Raw genomic sequence first — 16,365 nt, forward strand, 5'->3', positions numbered from 1 at the left:
ACCAGGTCTGGAAGACGGAGCCCAGCCCCTCTCGGTCATCAGTTTCACCCTGTACTCCGCGCCCCGCCCGGTTGAGGTCTGCTAACGTTTTGAGCAGTGTGGTGCCGGGCACTTGACCAGGGACTTCCAGGTCAGGTTTTCTTCTCTCTCCCCATTTATCACTTTGCTGGATTATTTTTTTTTAATTTCAAAACTAACACATGCTCATTATAACAAATCAGGCAATACATGCATTATTTTTCTCATTAAATAATCTGGTAAAATGATAAATCGGAGGTGGGGAAAGAAACGCTAATAGGGGCCGGCCCCGTGGTGTAGCAGTTAAGTGCGCGCACTCCCCTGCTGACGGACGGCCCGGGTTCCAATCCCGGGCGCGCACCGACACGCTGCTTGTCAGGCCATGCTGTGGCGGTGTCCCACATAAAGTGGAGGAGGATGGGCACAGGTGTTAGCTCAGAGCCAGTCTTCTTCAGCAAAAAAAAAAAAAAAAATTGGCATGGATGTTAGCTCAGGGCTGATCTTCCTCACACACACACAAACACACTAAATGAATAAATTAATTTAAAAAACACGCTAATAAGTGAAGCTAACAATTATCAGCAGATGTTTTGGATATTGGTTAAAAAAGACGAAGTGGGGACCAGGAGACCTGCGTGACTTCCTGCTTTCACAAGCGAAGCTGACAACAGAGCTCGTTCTGTACGTGCAGCCCAGCCGGGTGGGCTCACGCCTTGGCCTCTACTCAGCTATTCCCTGGACATGATATGTGAGTGGGACAGAGAAACTGTCAAGAAACTTGGGAGGAGAGGAGAGTGGTCCTATCCTTGGAGAAGCTGAAATCCCCCCAGCTGAGTCCCGTGAGCAGCTCGCCAAGCGCCTTCTCTGTGGCCCCAGGGGCAAAAGAGCATAGATCTCGTGCCCTCGGGGAGCTACCCGCTGGGGACGCCCCGCACTGCAGTGCCGGCCGGCGCTGGGCAAGCACCGGTGTCCTTGTGCATAGGATTCCGGGGCCAGCCCTTGTTCCAGACGGGAACTGAGCGGTCAGCGGGTGTCCGAGCTCCAGAGCCGGCTCCAACCCCAGGTCTGTCTGCATGCACCCTTTTCTTTTGTGTTTTCACGAGCCCTGCCCTGTCTTCACTGCTTCACTTGGTGCTCTGTCCTCCTAGGACGCGCCCTGGAACGCGGACCTTGGTCATTGTCCCCGATGATTTCTGCACCGTGAGCGGTGGCTGTGCCTGGGCCGCAGCTGCCTGCTCACGGAGGGGTGGTGGCTGTGTGTCGTTTGAAGGTGTATTACTGCCGCTCCTTGGCCCTGGCGTTCCTGGAGCTCACGGTCTTGCGGAGGTTCCACGAGTACACGCACCAGCCCCGCGTGCCGCCCCCGCTGCGGGCTGTGCTTGGGCGGCTCAGCGCGCTCTACGGCCTGTGGTCCCTGAGCCGGCACACTGCCCTGCTCTACCGAGGTGAGGCCTCCTGCAGGCACCTGCCTCCCCCGCCCGCCCCTTCCCACCCCACCCCACACCCGACCCCTGCTTTATGTGGGAGACTGTGCTTTCCTGCGGACTTCCCTGGGATTTACTGAGCACTCATGCTGAGTGAGCCTGTGGACAGATAAGGAGCCCAGACACCACGATAGGAAAGGCACGAGAGCCAGAGCAGCGAGGGTGCCCACAGCTCGCAGATAGACATGAGCCCAGGGTGGTGGGGAGGCCCCCCAGGAATGCCCAGACTGGGGACCCAGGCGGGCTTCCTGAAGGAGGTGATGCCTGGGTTGATTCTTGCAAGACTGGTGGGAAGAGCGTTAAGCCTGAGTTTCTCAACCTCTTTTTCATTATTGGCCCCGTAAGGAGCTTTTTTAGACACTCTTTCCTGATCGACCCCATGACATGTTAGTACTACAAATATTCTGTGTATCTGTTTACATCCTGGGTATATCCGGGCTTTATGAAGAGTGAGGTTGTTGCCCCTCCCCCTCCTGAGAACCCACGTTTTCCCCCTGGGGCCTGGTGTTGCTCGGAGGAGGCCATGAGAGTGCACAGTTAACAAAAGAAGGCACGAGGGGTTGTGGGCAGGGGGGCGGCGGGGTTGCAGGCAGGAGACCCGCCTTCTCTGAGAAACGGCAACTCTGGGTCAGTGGACGTAGTTTTCTACAGCAAAGATAACAAAGCAGGCTGTGCAGCAAACGTGTTCTCCAACGTGCAGGGCCAGTGCCTCGGGCCTGTTAGCACAGCAGAGCCCGCAGCGGGGCATGTGGAGGGGGAGCCTGAGGGGGTGGCCCTGTGTACCCACCTGCCGCAGCTCTGTCTGTGGCCCTGCCAGCCCCTAGCCCCAGGCTCCCACTGTGGTCATTCTGGGTGTCCCGAGCCACCATCCGTGTGTTGTTCTGCCTAGAACCCTGGTTTTCGCCTTTGGAAGGAGCCCAGCCTACTCCCCGCCCGCCTCCCCTGAGCCCCTCCACTCGGCCCCACGCGGCCCACTCGGCCCCACGCAGCCCACCCGCCCCCGCCCGAGCCCCTCTGCCCTGGGCCCCGAGCAGCCCACCGGCCCCCCCCAGCCCCTCTGCCCTGGGCCCCACGTAGCCCACCCGCCCCCCTCAGCCTCTCCGCCCTGGGTCCCGAGCAGCCCACATGACCCCCTGAGCCCCTCCGCCCCCCCCCCCACCCTGAGCCCCTCCACCCTGGGCCCAACGCAGCCCACCCGCCCCGCTGAGCCCTCAGATCTTGCGTTCCTCACACCTGGGCTCTTTGCTTCTGCATCAGCTCCTGGCTGTGACCTCCTGGTTCACGCTCAGGGAGCCGGTGGGAAAAGAGATATGAGAACCGCGGCTGGGCCAGGTGTTCCTGCAGAGGGGTCGCTGCTGGGCTCGGGCAGCAGCAGTGAGACGTTTTCACGTTTCAGGATGATTGCTATTTGTGGGTGACTTTGGACCTGGGTTATCTGACCCCAGGGTAACCGACGCTGTGCTTACAGGTGGCTACTTCTCTAGCGAGCAGGCAGGTAAAATGATGGAGAACGCCATCTTGGACCTGTGTTCCCAGGTGAGTGGCGGTCAGCTTTGTGTCCTCGTCTGACTTACGCATCACAGGTGACCTCTGGGTATCAGCGCTCTCTGACTTCTGCTGCCCACGTGTTCTTGTGCCGGCAATGTTTAGCAAATACAGGAAAATTAGCGAAAAATATGCTTCTGTCAGAAACGTCAGGAAAGAGTAGCTTGTAGGGAGTATCTTAGAATCTGTACACGTTCAGCTCACTCTCACCCACTTGCACAGCCACGTTGGTGCTGCTTCTCTCGAGCATTTCAGGTTACTCAGCCTCCAGTTTAAATTCGTTTCATGGTGTTTCCTTGTGTGTTGTCTTCTGTTGCCTCCGTCACCAGGAAGGTCAGACGGCCGAACCCCACTCTGTTCCGGCCGCGCTCTGTCCAGGACTTCCTACAGGGCTGCCCTGTCCCGGAGCTGCGCTGCCCCTGCAGTCACCACTAGCCACGCGGGCTGTTGGCCGTGGACACGTGGCTGGTGTGACTGAGGATTTTTAGTTTTAATTAAAGAGCCACATTGGGCAGTGCAACTGCGATTAGTTGAGTTGTTACTCTACTCCTGATGGTGGGAAGTGACCCAAAGCCCCGCCAGCATCTTATCAGATGTCCCGATGACTGGGGACCTGCCACTTCATTTCCCCCGTCCGTGCTTCCAGAGTAGAGAGAGCACCAGGTCAGGTCTCTACTGGTTTGAGCCTCTGCCCCAGAGTCCCTTCCCAGGCGCCCTCGCTCTGTCTCTGAGGGTTCTGATGAGGGTGTGTCTTAACTGCAGTGCACACAGACGGCCACGTTTGCCTTTCTCAAAGCAGAACCAGTGACAGAAAGGACTTTCCTTTGTGTGCTCCACAGCAATGAGTTGCCGTTTATAAAAACGCACGGTTGTCTCCCTGGCCCTCAAACACGCTGTAGGCAGCACCCCCGGGACTGCGGGGCTGGCAGCTGTGGCTGAGGCAGCCGGTGGTCGCGTGCACGGTAATGCAGCCCACGCTTGTCTCCATCTGCCATGTGGCAGACCTGGGATCTGCTCTCCCTCGGGGAGGCCTGGGGCAGCCAGGCGGAGGGGCGCTAGTTCCGTCCCCTAGGCCCTGGTCGGCAGAGGCCTGCACTTGTGCATCATCTCTGGGTGTGTCCGAGCTGCCCCAGCAGAGGTGAGCGGTGAGACAGGCCCTGTGGCCCACAAAGCTGGACTGTTTCCCATGGGCCCTTTACGTTAAAGGTTTGCTGACCCCTGGTCTAGACGGGGCCTGCTCTGCTGGTGGTTCCATCCGAGGTGGGTGGGCTTGTTCATCAGAGACCCTCAGTGCAGAGGGTGTGCGAGCCTAGGCCCAGGTGAATGTGTGCGTTGGGGAGCAGCCCCTGGGCCGGGAAGACGTGCCCATTTCCTATTCGCTGTGGTCCTGTCACTGCTGAGCGATTGCTCTTCATCCGCATCGTTAGAGTTGCCCCCTTCCAACGTTCTGTCCAGCACAGCCTCGGCGTTTTACCATTACTGTAGAAAAAATCTTTTTTTCATTTCAAGAAAATTCTTGAGAGTCTTTTCATAGAAATTCCAGTTGTCATATTGAAGAATAATTTGTATAATGGGACGAGAGAGTAATAAAACCACTGAGAACCAGAGGGCCTGCGTATTAGGACTTTTTCAGGTGCTCATAAATGCCTTCTCTATTACATTTCTTCTGGACCTATTTTCCTGTGTTAGAACAGCAGCTGCCCAGAGAAGTCAGCGTTCAGAGACAGATCTCTGAAGACAGTTGCCAGTTAATGAGCCGCGGAGTCGTCACTTTTACAAGCAGTCCCTACATTGTTGAAAAAAAATAAAACATTGGAAGTCTTGAGTGAATAGCAACATGGTGAAAATATTCAAACTCACACTGAGAGAATCTGTAATCCAGGCCAATGAAAAGATAATGAGTTAGCAATCGAGCTGCGTGTGCCTGCGGGGGTTACTGTTGCTAGTGGGTCGAAGCAACAGACGGCTGGGGCTCTGTTACTCGGTGGTCGCCATGGCGATTTTGGGAGCTGCCAAGTGTGTGGACTTTGTTTTCCAACAGCTGAAAGATGACGCGGTTGCCCTGGTGGACGTGATCGCCCCTCCTGACTTTGTCCTGGACTCACCGATTGGCAGAGCCGACGGCGAGGTAAAGAGCAGCCCCGCTCCGTGACCCGGTGGGGGACGCGTGCACCCGAGCATGAGCCGGGGCGCCCTGGCAGCTGATGGCAGTTCCTGCAGAGCCCGTGTCGACACGGCCCCAGAGTCTCCAGACGCCCTCCTTGTGGGCGGCAGTGGAGGGGCAGCTTGAAGAAGTCGGGGGGTCTTGGGCGAGTCAGCCGTCCCCCAGCCTGCCCTCCTCCGAGAAATGGGTGGCAGTGCCGCCCCCACAGGGCGGTGAAGCCAGGGTCGGCGCAGGCCTGTGGGACGCGCGGGCCCCGCAGCCTTCTCCCTCTTCTCACCCTCCCCAGGGCCCTTTCCCGTCAGGGTCTCTCTGAGCGTCGTGCAGGGTCAGCTCTACCCCGTCAGTGGGCCTCTCGCCCCTTGTCCTGCACTTCCCAATGGCCCCCACGCGGCTCCCCGGTCTCTGTTGCCCCTGGTGCTCCAGAATGGTTTCTTAAAGAGCAGGTCTTGAGAAGCCGCTCCCCTGATTGAGCGCTCCACCAGTGTCTCCCACACCTGAAATACACCCACGTCCCCTCCTGTGCCCCAGTGTGCGCCTGACCTCTGCCTGGTTCTCCGGGGTCGTTTTGTGCGTGTTCCTCCTGCCCTCTGGACTCCAGCCTCGCTGTCCTCCTCTCTGTTCTTTGTCATGCTGGGCTTATTCCCACCCCAGGGCCTTTGCAGCTGCTGTTCCTGCTGCCTGGAGCACTCCTGTTCTGTTGGGTCTAAGGAGATTGCTGCCTCTTCAGAGAGGTCTTCTCTGGCCTCCACTGAAGTGCCCCCAGGCGCCCCCACTTTGTTCTGCTGCGTGATCTTGCAGCACTGGTTACTGAGCCACATGTCCCCCTACGTGACTTTCTCCACCACGTGGAGATGGTGTGCTGGACGATGCATGCTGGTCTGCTCGATGCCCCGCAGCACCTCACTACCTAGGCTGGTTGTCCCTGTGTTACCGTGGGGAGGTGGCATTTCAGAGTTCTGCAGTCACGTGCCTGAGGTCTCACGGCTGTGAGCCATGAACAGGACTCACTCCCCCCAACCTCTGACCCCCAAGGTCGTGTTCTTTCTGCCGAGACACCTGCTGCCAGCCCAGGCTCTGCTTAAATGGAGACTGAACGTAAGGGGACAGGAGCCCTCCATCTGTCCTCAGGGGAGCCCTGGAATTGGTACTTGAGGAGACCATCATGAACGTATCCAGTGAGGGGGCAGGTGCCCTGGCCTCCACATAGCCCCGCCACACTTGGGGTGTCCCAGGCGCTGGTGGCGGGGGGGACAGGATGGAAGGGTTCCCCATCAAATCGGGCAGGGGTGGGGACAGTAACATCTGTGCAGGGCCCGCTGTCCTCTGGCTGCATAGCTGGGCACTGGGCATCCTCACTGCGTCCCACACAGTGTATGTGTGCACGCCTACTCTGCTGGGGAGAAACCCAGCGTCCAGAGAGCCCAGGAGGGTTGCCCGCGGTTGCCCAGCCAGGGAGAGGCAGAGCGAGGATCTGGGCAGATAGCTGCCACTTGCAGAGAAGACAGGAGGGCGAGCCTCGGTCCCCTCGTGTGGCCTGGGCCCCAGTGGGAGCACGGAGGAGAACGTGCTAAGCCCACGGGGGAGGGACTGGCCTCCGCCCACGGTGGGGCTTTACCAGGTGGACAGGACAGGCAGGTGGGCGTTTGAGGAGGAAGCAGCACAAACGTGCCTGTCACAGAGGGCCTGGCAGTGGAGTCGGACGAGGACCCTGAGCACACGGGGGGTCTGCCCTGGCCAGAGGGAGCCGGAGTGGCTTGAGCACTGTGCCTGCTCTGCAGAAGGCAGCCCTGCCTGCCTCAGGGCCTGTGGTGACCGGGAGGAAGGGAGGGCCGTCCTCGTGATGGGGCCCCTCCTGGCTCTGGATTCACAGAGCCGCGGAGGCCTCGCCTGATGGGATGGTTTACACAGACGTGTTTCTCCCGGGTTTAAGGATTGATGTCTTAACTAGGTGCTACTAGGTAAGAAGTTCATTGTACCTGAACAAACACAGCTGTAGGAGATTATTTGAGACAATCATTAAATGAAGTATAACACTCCAAACTGTGAAATGTAACCTCAGATTTATGACCTGTGTCGAGAAAGCCTGGCTGTGTCTCTGTGGGAGCCAAGAACAGCAGAGTGTGGAGGAGGAAGGGCTTAGCGTGTTGAGCAGGTGCAGGGAGAGTGATTTCTTAAAGGTGAAATTGGGCAACCTCTGCCAGATAGGAACCAGGCCCCTCGCCCGTCCCCGTGAGCTGTAGGCGGCTCATCTGTCCCCAGCCTCACGGCCTGGGCGCTGACCGTGTTGGGAGTGGTGAGGACGAGTCAGCAGCAACGTGGGATTTTCACCACCTTCCTCTTAGATCAGCTGCTCTCCCCGTTTCCCCAGTGAGGCAGCTCGGGGGAAGGTTCACTGTGAAAGTCCTGGAGGAGACGGCCAGTGGGCCCCGAGGGAGCAGTCTGATGGGGCAGGCAGAGAGAGGGCCAGGGGACCACACAGCACGGCCTTCTGCTGCTCGGCTACACCTCCACCGTGCCAGCCAGCGGCCGCGTGGGTGCGAGAGGACAGGTTTCAGAAGAAAGCACGTAGACTCGTAGAATCCCATGGTGGCCACACTTGATTAGGAAACAGAACATCCGCCATTGACAAGAATTTCCAAAGAAAAGGACGAGTGGGATGTTTTCATCATAAATGTACTTTATGGCACTTTATAATAGCACTTTAACTGTGTTCTACTGAAAAAGGGTTTATATGAATTAAATCTAAATCATCTTAGAATTTCTCTAAAAAGTGACACGAGAGAATCTCCTGTTTTAACAAAACTTATGAGGGGGCTTGCGTTTGCACACTCAGCCATCTGAGGAATCGTTTTTATTATTTATATATGTCTGTGTTTTTTGCAGCTCTATAAAAACCTCTGGACTGCTGTCCTTCAGGAGAGCAAGGTGCTGGAGAGGGCCTCGTGGTGGCCAGAATTTTCTGCCAACAAGCCTGTCATAGGAAGTTGGAAATCAAAGCTGTAGTCACGAGGTACACGTTCTGCTAAATCTAATTAAGCTAATGAGGACATTGGTCTCAAAATCTGGTTCCAGAAGTTACTGGAAATTGCTGCCGCTTTCTGAACACGCACCTCTGCCCTTAACTGACTGGTTGACTGTCCCTTACCTGACTGACAGGTGGCACTCGCCATCCTGGGCTGGGCTGGGCTGTCCTGAGTCGCCCTGGAGGGGTGTCAGCTGAAGTGCAGGCTCACTGGGATCTGTCGTGACTTGCTGTGTGAAGAGAGAACCTACATGATCACGTCCACCTGATGGACTGTCGACTCTGGTAATGAGAACTTTGCACATTCTGTTTCACGCACCGCATGTAAAGCTGACTGCGCATAATTAGGGATTTTCTGGTCAGACAGTATTTTGCGTTCATCTGAGATGTTTTACAAAGCTCCTCTGCACTGAGGGCCTAATGATGCCAATATGATTCTTTGTGAATGCCAGCTTGACTTTACCACGTAATTAAATTATATTATAACCTTCCTAGTTTGCACTGTAGACCATCTGAGTGACATAGTTTAAGATTAAGGGAAAGAGAATCAGTTTTATTACTTTCTCGTGTGGAACTAGAATTTTCCATCAAGGAAATGTTTCCAAAGAAAAAAATGCGTCACGGTTTGAATGTCTGGACAACTTAACGTCTTGGGCCTCCTGGTTGTGTGCATGTTACTCGAATCAGTTTGTTCTTCTGGCGGTAAATACCCAGTGCTGCTTGGCCCATGGAGCATTTGCTCAGCAGACTCGCACACACGTGCGTGTGTGTGTGTGTCTGTCCCCAGCGCGGCCCAGGTCTGTGAGCACAGGGCCGATCCGTGGAGACCAGACTGAGGAGGTCGATGAGCACCTCCCCGGTCACTCGAGTTTCCAAGGTCAGGACGACGGGCTGGTGGGGTGCTCTTACTGAGCGCTGTCTCTCTATCCCCTCGGCCGTCGGGTTATCTGATGGTCTGGTCAGTCCTGGGGGCCCGGCTGTTGTCATCAGCAGCCCCAGTGCCCTCCCGACCTCTGCGGCCTTGCAGCCCAGCAGGCAGACGTGACCCAGGCGCCCACAGAGTGCAGAGTAGAGCTAAGCAAATGAGGACCATTTCTTATTTTTCAAAATAGCCCAGAGAACTTCTGAGCCCGTGAAGGGCGTGGGCGAGAATCTGTTCTTAAAGGCTGGATTTCTAGCTCTGGAAATTACATGGGTGGTTCCTTGACTTCTCAAGCCTCAGTTTTCATGACTGGAAAATGAGTGCACCCCCCACAGAGCTGCCAGGAGCATCAGAGTGGGTAGGAGGGGAGACTTTTAATGAGCACATACTGCATGCTGGAACTTTCTGTCTATCATTGACCGCCAGACAACTGTGTGAGGTGAGCTGTACTGTCATGCCCGTTTTACAGATGAGGAAATGGACCCCAGAGGGCTAGCTTACTGCCCTGGGCCAGACAGCCATGACGTGGCAGAGCTGGACCAGGCTCTCCGGTCTGACCCAAAGGCCCTGCACGGCCTCAGTCCAGCACGTCCTCGGGGCCAGGCACACGTCGGTAGTCGCTGGGATCAGTGTTATGGCTTCAACTAGGGAGCAATCCCACCCGATTTAATATCTGTCTGGTTGGGTGGTTTCCTTGGGTTTTAAATAAACCCTTCACATTTTTTAAGGCTGTTTTGTCCATTATACTCTTCTTTGCCTGCTTTCAGAGAGAATGGGAACAACAAAGGTATTCCAGACCCTTAGCAATTTTGATGGGCCGGTTCTGAGCACAAATCCAAATAGTAGATCAGAGGAGCCTGTTGGTGCCAGAAGGAGGGGCTCGTTCCCCACAGGTCTCCTCAGGGGTCCCCAGGCCAGCCTTCCTGGTCCCAGCCCCTGCCGGCTGGGGTCACACCAATTTCTATCCATGTTCCCCGGAGGCCACTGCGGGCTGCGTGTTTGTGGACGACGCTGCTTTACCCAGACCCCGTAGCTTTCCTGAGCAGTGAGGAGCTTTCTCTCAGGTCCTCTGACGCCCCCGCTGCTGTGTCTCAGCCACGCCCTCCGCCCCAGGACACCCCCTTAGGAGCAGGCCTCGGGCCCCGCTTCAGGAGCGACAGCTTTATCTGGGCATGTCGGTTTTTGTGTTTTGCCTTTTGTCGTATGGGACCTTGGTTTATTGTCTAGTCTTGGGTCTGGAGCCACCAGTTCTACCAACAGGTCATAGATGTGGTCCCAAGTCAAGAGTGTGTTGCCTCTAGGAACATAAACGGGCTTGTCTGTAAGTGTCAGACGTGCCGGCCCCTTTGATTCAGGAAAGCTCTGTGATGTGTGACCAAGGCTGTCCCTGCACTGTTGCATTCTCACGTCTGACTGTTAGGAATGTCTCCATTCCCGAAGGATGGGAGCTGGCTCGCTCTGCAGGCAGGACGTGTCCTCGTCACGAAGGCCCGGAAGCATAGGCTGTGAAGCACTCGACCTAGGTGCTGCACCCCCCGTCCCCAGCCTCACCAACCCCCGCTGGTTCATCTGCCCCTGGCCCCCAGCTGCCTGGGCGCAGGGCTGCACCTGACGGCAGGAGTGGAGTCAGTTAAGGTGTGGAGAGTCATTAAAGGTCATTTTAAAAATAAAGCATCTGAAAACATTGTGCAGTAAAAACTGGAATAATTGGAATAAATTTTAAAAATTTAACCTCATTGCTTTCTACCACTTTTTCTGATTATAAAACCAACACGTGGTCGTTTGGTACTATTTCAGTAGTAGAGGAAAGTTCAAAGAAGACAGTGTCACTGATAACCCCACCCTCGGGAATAACCACTGGTCACATGATTTACTTTTGGGCCATAGGGCACAGAACTGGGTCCACCTGTAATCCTGGTTCCTGCTGGGTTTGCCCCATGAACACTGAGGCCAGAAGGTGACAGTGACTTGTGCCTACCCCATCCCTTGGTGGCCCTGTGGACCATGTCATCCCACCTACGGATAACATTCTAGCACACCCCATTTCGAATGCCTTCCTCCTCCTCATGTGTTCGTGTATACGTGTGTGTGTGTGTGATTTTCCTCATAGAAATGGGGTCGTGCTCTTGCTGGACTTCTTTTCCCCCCTAAAGGTACATCACAGGCATCTCGCCCGTCCAGCAGCATGGATTACAAGATGAACAGACCTCCTCTTCAGGGTTGTAGAGATTTAGGGTTTGTGCTTTCTATGGCGGCTCTGGGGTGGCCATTCACGCACATGCCTCTCGTGCGCCTGGAAGCGGACTTGGGAGCATCACAGGCGGGCTTGTGATGAGGTCCCAGGCCCTGGAGCAGGCCGGATGAGCATAGGATGAGAGCGCAGAGTCGGGGCCAGACTGCCTGGGTGGGTCCCAGCAGCCCTGCTGATGAAACAGGATGAAGGCGAGAATCTGCCTCCTTGGGCGGCTGTAAGCCTTAAAATGCGCTAATCTCGAAAGCACGCAGCAGAGAGCCTGGGTGTAGACGGCGCTCCGTAAGCCTCTTTGTTACGAGTCGTCCTCCCGGAACTGCGTGTGTCCCCCTAGGAGGCGGGAGTCTTTGTTCCCAGGCTCCCACCAGCAGTGTCCCCCTGTTCCTTACTGTTCTCTTACCATCTGAGAGGTTACATAGAACCACATGTCTTGGGTCCGTTTGCTTTTCTGTGCTCCCTACTGGGAACTGATCATGTCTCCTCATATGTTTATAGGCTATTTCTATTGGTTCTCCTGTGATAATTGCCTCTTCTTGTTCTTTGCCTAATGGAGCATTTAGTTTTTAAAATATTTTGATTTTGAAAATATTTTTATGTATTAATAATAATAAACCTTTGACGTCCATTGAAAATTATTTTTCGTCATTTATCATTTGCCTTTTGTGTTAATTTTTTCTCTTTGCTTTAATGTAACTTTTAAAATTTTAAATTATATATATATGTATAAATGAAAAAACTAAGAATTGCTTATGCTTCAGCCTTTGAGGTCATGCTCGGAACGTCCTCTCCCAAACTGAGATGAGTCGCATTTTCATCTGTCTTTCTTTGAGTCCACTGCAGTGTTTAATGGACTGGGGATTTACCTCGAGGTATGATGTGAGGTCGGGAGCTACGATGGTTAGCACAGTGAATAGCACACCAACCTGAAATGCCGCCTTACCAAATGCCAGAACCGTGTGTGTTCCTGAGTCCGTTTCTGCCCTTCTCTGTTTTACTGTCTTTTCTCACGTCAGCTTCTGTTGTTTCCATTATTGTGGCTTTCATACTTTTTAATATCTTTTGGAGGAAGTAAATAAAGCCTTACCTCTCATCTTTTCAAAAAATTTCTTAGGTGTGTGAACTTCGGTGTTATTTTTGTCAAGTCTGGGCACTCCCCCACCCCCAGATTAAAGAAAGATTCTTCAGAATTTGGGAATTCTGTTTAATTTATAGATTAATATCAGGAGAGTTTATATCTTTGCAGTAAGTAGTTTTCCCACTTAAGACCACTTTTTCAAGTTGTTTTTAATAAAAAGCTAGCTCATTTTTGTGTATTTTGTAACTGGTCACCTGTTTAAAAACCTTATTTAATTATAATAGCCCTTCGTTGATTCTCCGGTTTTCCTTATGTGTCATTGGCAAATAATGATGGTTTTGCCTTTATCTTTCCAAAACTTTTACCAGTCATTTAACTTTCCTGACTGATGGCACCTGCAGGCCCTCCCAGAGCAGTCCACATACTGGTGACAGCAGGCCCCACCGGCTGGTCTGACATTCGGGAGAGGCCTTCAGTGGTTCTCGTTAGCATGAGGCCTCGTGGAGGACAGACGGCAAGGACAGTCTCAAGGCGGAAGACCAGCCAAGAGGTCTCTCCTGGCAGCAGACACAAATGTATGCCTGTGGCTGGAAATCTCTGTGACCCGCCGAGGACGCTGCCTGCCGAGGGGGAACCGTGTCCCCTGGGTGTAAGAGGAGCAGCCTCCTGTGGCCGTGGGGCTGGTTGGAGGGACACGAATGGAAACCACGAGTATAAAGAAAAAGTCAGCCATACCCCATCATCGTCTTTGAGAGCCCACCTGCATCTCAGGATTGAGGGCTTCGGTGTCACCACCGAGGTTCTTGGTGGCAGTGGAGGTGTGGGCACTTCCCTCATGGCACATATGGTTGACACAGGGCAAACATTTTGGGACTGTCCCTTTTGATGTGCTTCTGACAGCCCCTCCCAACCCTAATCGTTTTTCCCCGTTCTTTTTTATCCCCCCCAAGGGATTTAAGGGGGTCCTGGCCCTTGGGCTGCCCCCCAGCAGGGATTTTTCACGCAGTCAGCGTCTGTCTGGCCGTCACCCGTCGCACCGTGCGAGGACAAGGGCACACTAAGGCCCACGTCCTTGTCACGAGGTTCATTTCCGCGTGGCTTGGCCCACACAGCTGTTCTGGACATTCTCCAGACTCCGCGTGGAAGGTGCCCTGCCAGACGGTGGGCCCTGTCAGAAAAGCGTGGGCCAGGCCCCAGCCACGGGCCCCCCGGAGGTGGGGTGGTCTTGGTTCCCCCCTCCCTTGTGGTGGGCCCCGTGGGTTTCCTGCCCAGCTTCTGAGCCCCTTCGCCCTCCCTAACACAACCCCAGTTCTGTCCGAGGTCTGCCCCAGGGCTGGGCCCATCATGGCTGAAGCACCTCAGCTCATTTCGTCCCTTTGCCCCAGTGGCTGGCTCCGTGACAGGGCCCCGCCCAAGGGTCCTGCTGGGTTGAGTGTAAAGGACCAGCTTGGGATGCTGGGACAGAAGTGGTCTCTGACTTTCACTGGACATTATGCTGGCCTCTGAGGAGCTTTGTGCTGCTTCAGCCACATTGCCACCTGAGCCTGAGGCTAAGCCAACCCATGGGGACGGCAGGGGACATGGTGGGCGCCACAGACAACAGGAAGCAGCACAGCTTCAGGCGATGGCCTCCAGGCGCGTGAGCCACCAGCTTCCTAATCACTCAAGACAGGTGAGCTGGGCCGAGGGGCCCCACACACGGAGCCCAGCGCCAGACTCGGCCCCTGGGCGCCTGCAGAGGAGCCCAGCTGTGGCCCCGGGTTACACTCATGGGAGGTCCAGGCTCCGCGGGGACGGGAAGACATCTTGGTCTCCCGGGGTGGGAACTCCTGGCCGCCCGTGCTACCCGGCAACCCCACAGCGGCCTCTGGTTTGCTTTCGCATTCCGCTCTCTGGCCACTGGCTGTCACTGGGACCTCCATCGGGAGGTTTCGCTTGGGCTTGGGGCTTTGATCCTGAGTCCAGGGGGTCAGGGAGGCTCCATGAGAACCCAGGGTTCCCACCGGCTTCCAGGAACACTCCCCCGCCTGTTCCCACTGAAGCCCAGGACTGACCTCAGCTGGTTTCCGTCCCGCCTCTGAGACTGCCCAGCGGCCGCCCCGGGAGGTGGCTCAGCTTGCTTTGTGACGCCCAGAGGAGGCGGTTCTGGTCCCACTGTGGTCAGGGGGGCCTCGAGGGACAGCGAGGGAGAATGTGAAAGGATGTGTATAGGCACGGTTACAGTTCCCCCTTTACACGCCTGCTCACGGGACTAGAAGCTTTGCTCGCTCCCAGGCGGCTCAGTCCTCAGCTGTCGCACGGGGCTCGGAGCGGAGTTCCCTTGGCCTTGTGTTGGGTTCACATGTCCCATTCGAACTCTGGAGCAAGGAGGCCCATGTGGTGCTGACCTCTTTCCTTTGCGAGAGAAAACATGCGTATCATCTTAGAAAGGCCGAGTGCTGAGACGTGAAAACAAAACCCGAGAGTGGTCCCTGGGTGTGTGAATTCAGTGTGCAGAAACTCCTGACATCTCTCAAAATTCTTCGTCCTTGTTCCAGAGCAAAGCTTGTGAAAACAAAATATGTTTTTAGGAACGTTTTCCTACGTCATTGTCCTTAAAGACCCTGGCCAGATGTCTCTGCTGGCAGCCTGGGGAGGTTGGCGGCCCCATCTACACAGGCTGGGCTCCTGAGCTGGGCCCGGGTTCCAGTCCTGCTTGGTCACTGGCTGTGAGGCCTTGGGCACATTTCTTCACCTTCCCAAGGTTGTTTCCTCCTTTGTAAAGGCCTGACACCTGCCTTCAGGGTCAGAGGAGCTGACTGCAATGCTGCATCATGCATTCCGGGCACGTGGAAGGGCCACAGCCCACTGATCTGGCCCTGGCACTGAGCCAGGAACCTGCACTTCCTCCAGCCCGGGCACAGCTCTGAGCCTACAGAGTCTGAGGACCACTGCCTCTGTCGTGGGCCTGAATTCTGGCAAGAACGCAGGGTGGTCAGTGGCCCTGGGGATGGGAGGAGCCATTCCGTGGCCCTTATGAAGATGCTGAGATGGTGAGTGACCATGTGCAGTCCCACCACCTGCCGCATGTGCCCAGAGGCAGCTCTGCTCCTGGCCCCCAGCACTCCTGCCCCGGCAGAGGGGCCTTTCAGGGACCAGAGTGGCCTCAGGAGGAGCTTCATGTGGCTCCAGGCCAGCCCTTCTCTGCGAATCCTGCATCCACACAGAAGGCCTGCTCCCTGGGGGAACCCTGCTCATGCAGTCTTTGTCCCTGTGTGTGCACCCCTCAACACCTGGCCATCTAAGACCAGGGGCCCCGTGGACAATTCACTCCATCCTGGGATGTGCCCACTGCCAGCTGCCCATGTGGCTTCCCAACCCCAGAATGGCTGCTGGGGTGCTGCACCTGAGCCTGGCTCTCTGTGTGTCCTTCCTTGGTGCTTCCTCGCTTCCCTGACCAATGGCCTCTGTGTGGACATGAATGTGGTGTCAGCAGCAGACTCGCTTCCCACCTAGCATCCAAGCCAGAGTGGCCCATCGCTTGCCCTGCCCAGCTACCATCCGTTTGACAGAAGGAATTGTGCGACATTCCTCCTTCACCACATTGGCTGCAATAGCCCCAACTCTCTGGACAGCACTGACTGATTTGTGGTCAGTCTTCCCACTGATCTGACATCATTGATGTCAGGGACGAAGTCTGAATCATCTGTGTGTCTCCAGCTCCCAGCACAAGGCCACACAGGAGAGTATTTGGCAAGCACTGGAGGGAGGCATGGATGGATGGATGGATGGATGGATGGATGGATGGATGGATGGATGGATGGATCGATGGATGGATCGATGGATGGATGGGTGGATGGGTGGATGGATAGATGGGTGGATGGATGATTGGATGGGTGGAAGGA

At 55.5% G+C, this 16,365-nt stretch overlaps 1 protein-coding gene across 9 annotated transcripts in view; it reads left to right on the forward strand.

Annotated features, from left to right (window-relative positions):
• Window positions 1-11,956, forward strand: part of ACOX3 (acyl-CoA oxidase 3, pristanoyl) — a 56,123-nt gene extending 44,167 nt beyond the window's left edge. For 2 of the 9 annotated variants that reach the window (XM_058546637.1, XM_058546643.1), the window contains 5 exons: window positions 1,001-1,081; window positions 1,289-1,463; window positions 2,971-3,038; window positions 5,089-5,175; window positions 8,095-8,724. In XM_058546637.1, coding sequence (XP_058402620.1) covers window positions 1,001-1,081; window positions 1,289-1,463; window positions 2,971-3,038; window positions 5,089-5,175; window positions 8,095-8,214 — 531 coding nt within the window. In that variant the 3' untranslated portion in view covers window positions 8,215-8,724. Of the gene's footprint in view, window positions 1-1,000; window positions 1,082-1,288; window positions 1,464-2,970; window positions 3,039-5,088; window positions 5,176-8,094; window positions 8,725-9,624 lie in introns of those variants that run through there. The other 7 variants (XR_009220922.1, XR_009220923.1, XM_058546638.1 and 4 more) reach the window with 7 other exon arrangements.
• The last annotated feature ends 4,409 nt before the right edge of the window (window positions 11,957-16,365 follow it).

Source organism: Diceros bicornis, chromosome 8 (genome assembly GCF_020826845.1).
Source record: "Diceros bicornis minor isolate mBicDic1 chromosome 8, mDicBic1.mat.cur, whole genome shotgun sequence".
NCBI classification, from domain to species: domain Eukaryota; kingdom Metazoa; phylum Chordata; class Mammalia; order Perissodactyla; family Rhinocerotidae; genus Diceros; species Diceros bicornis.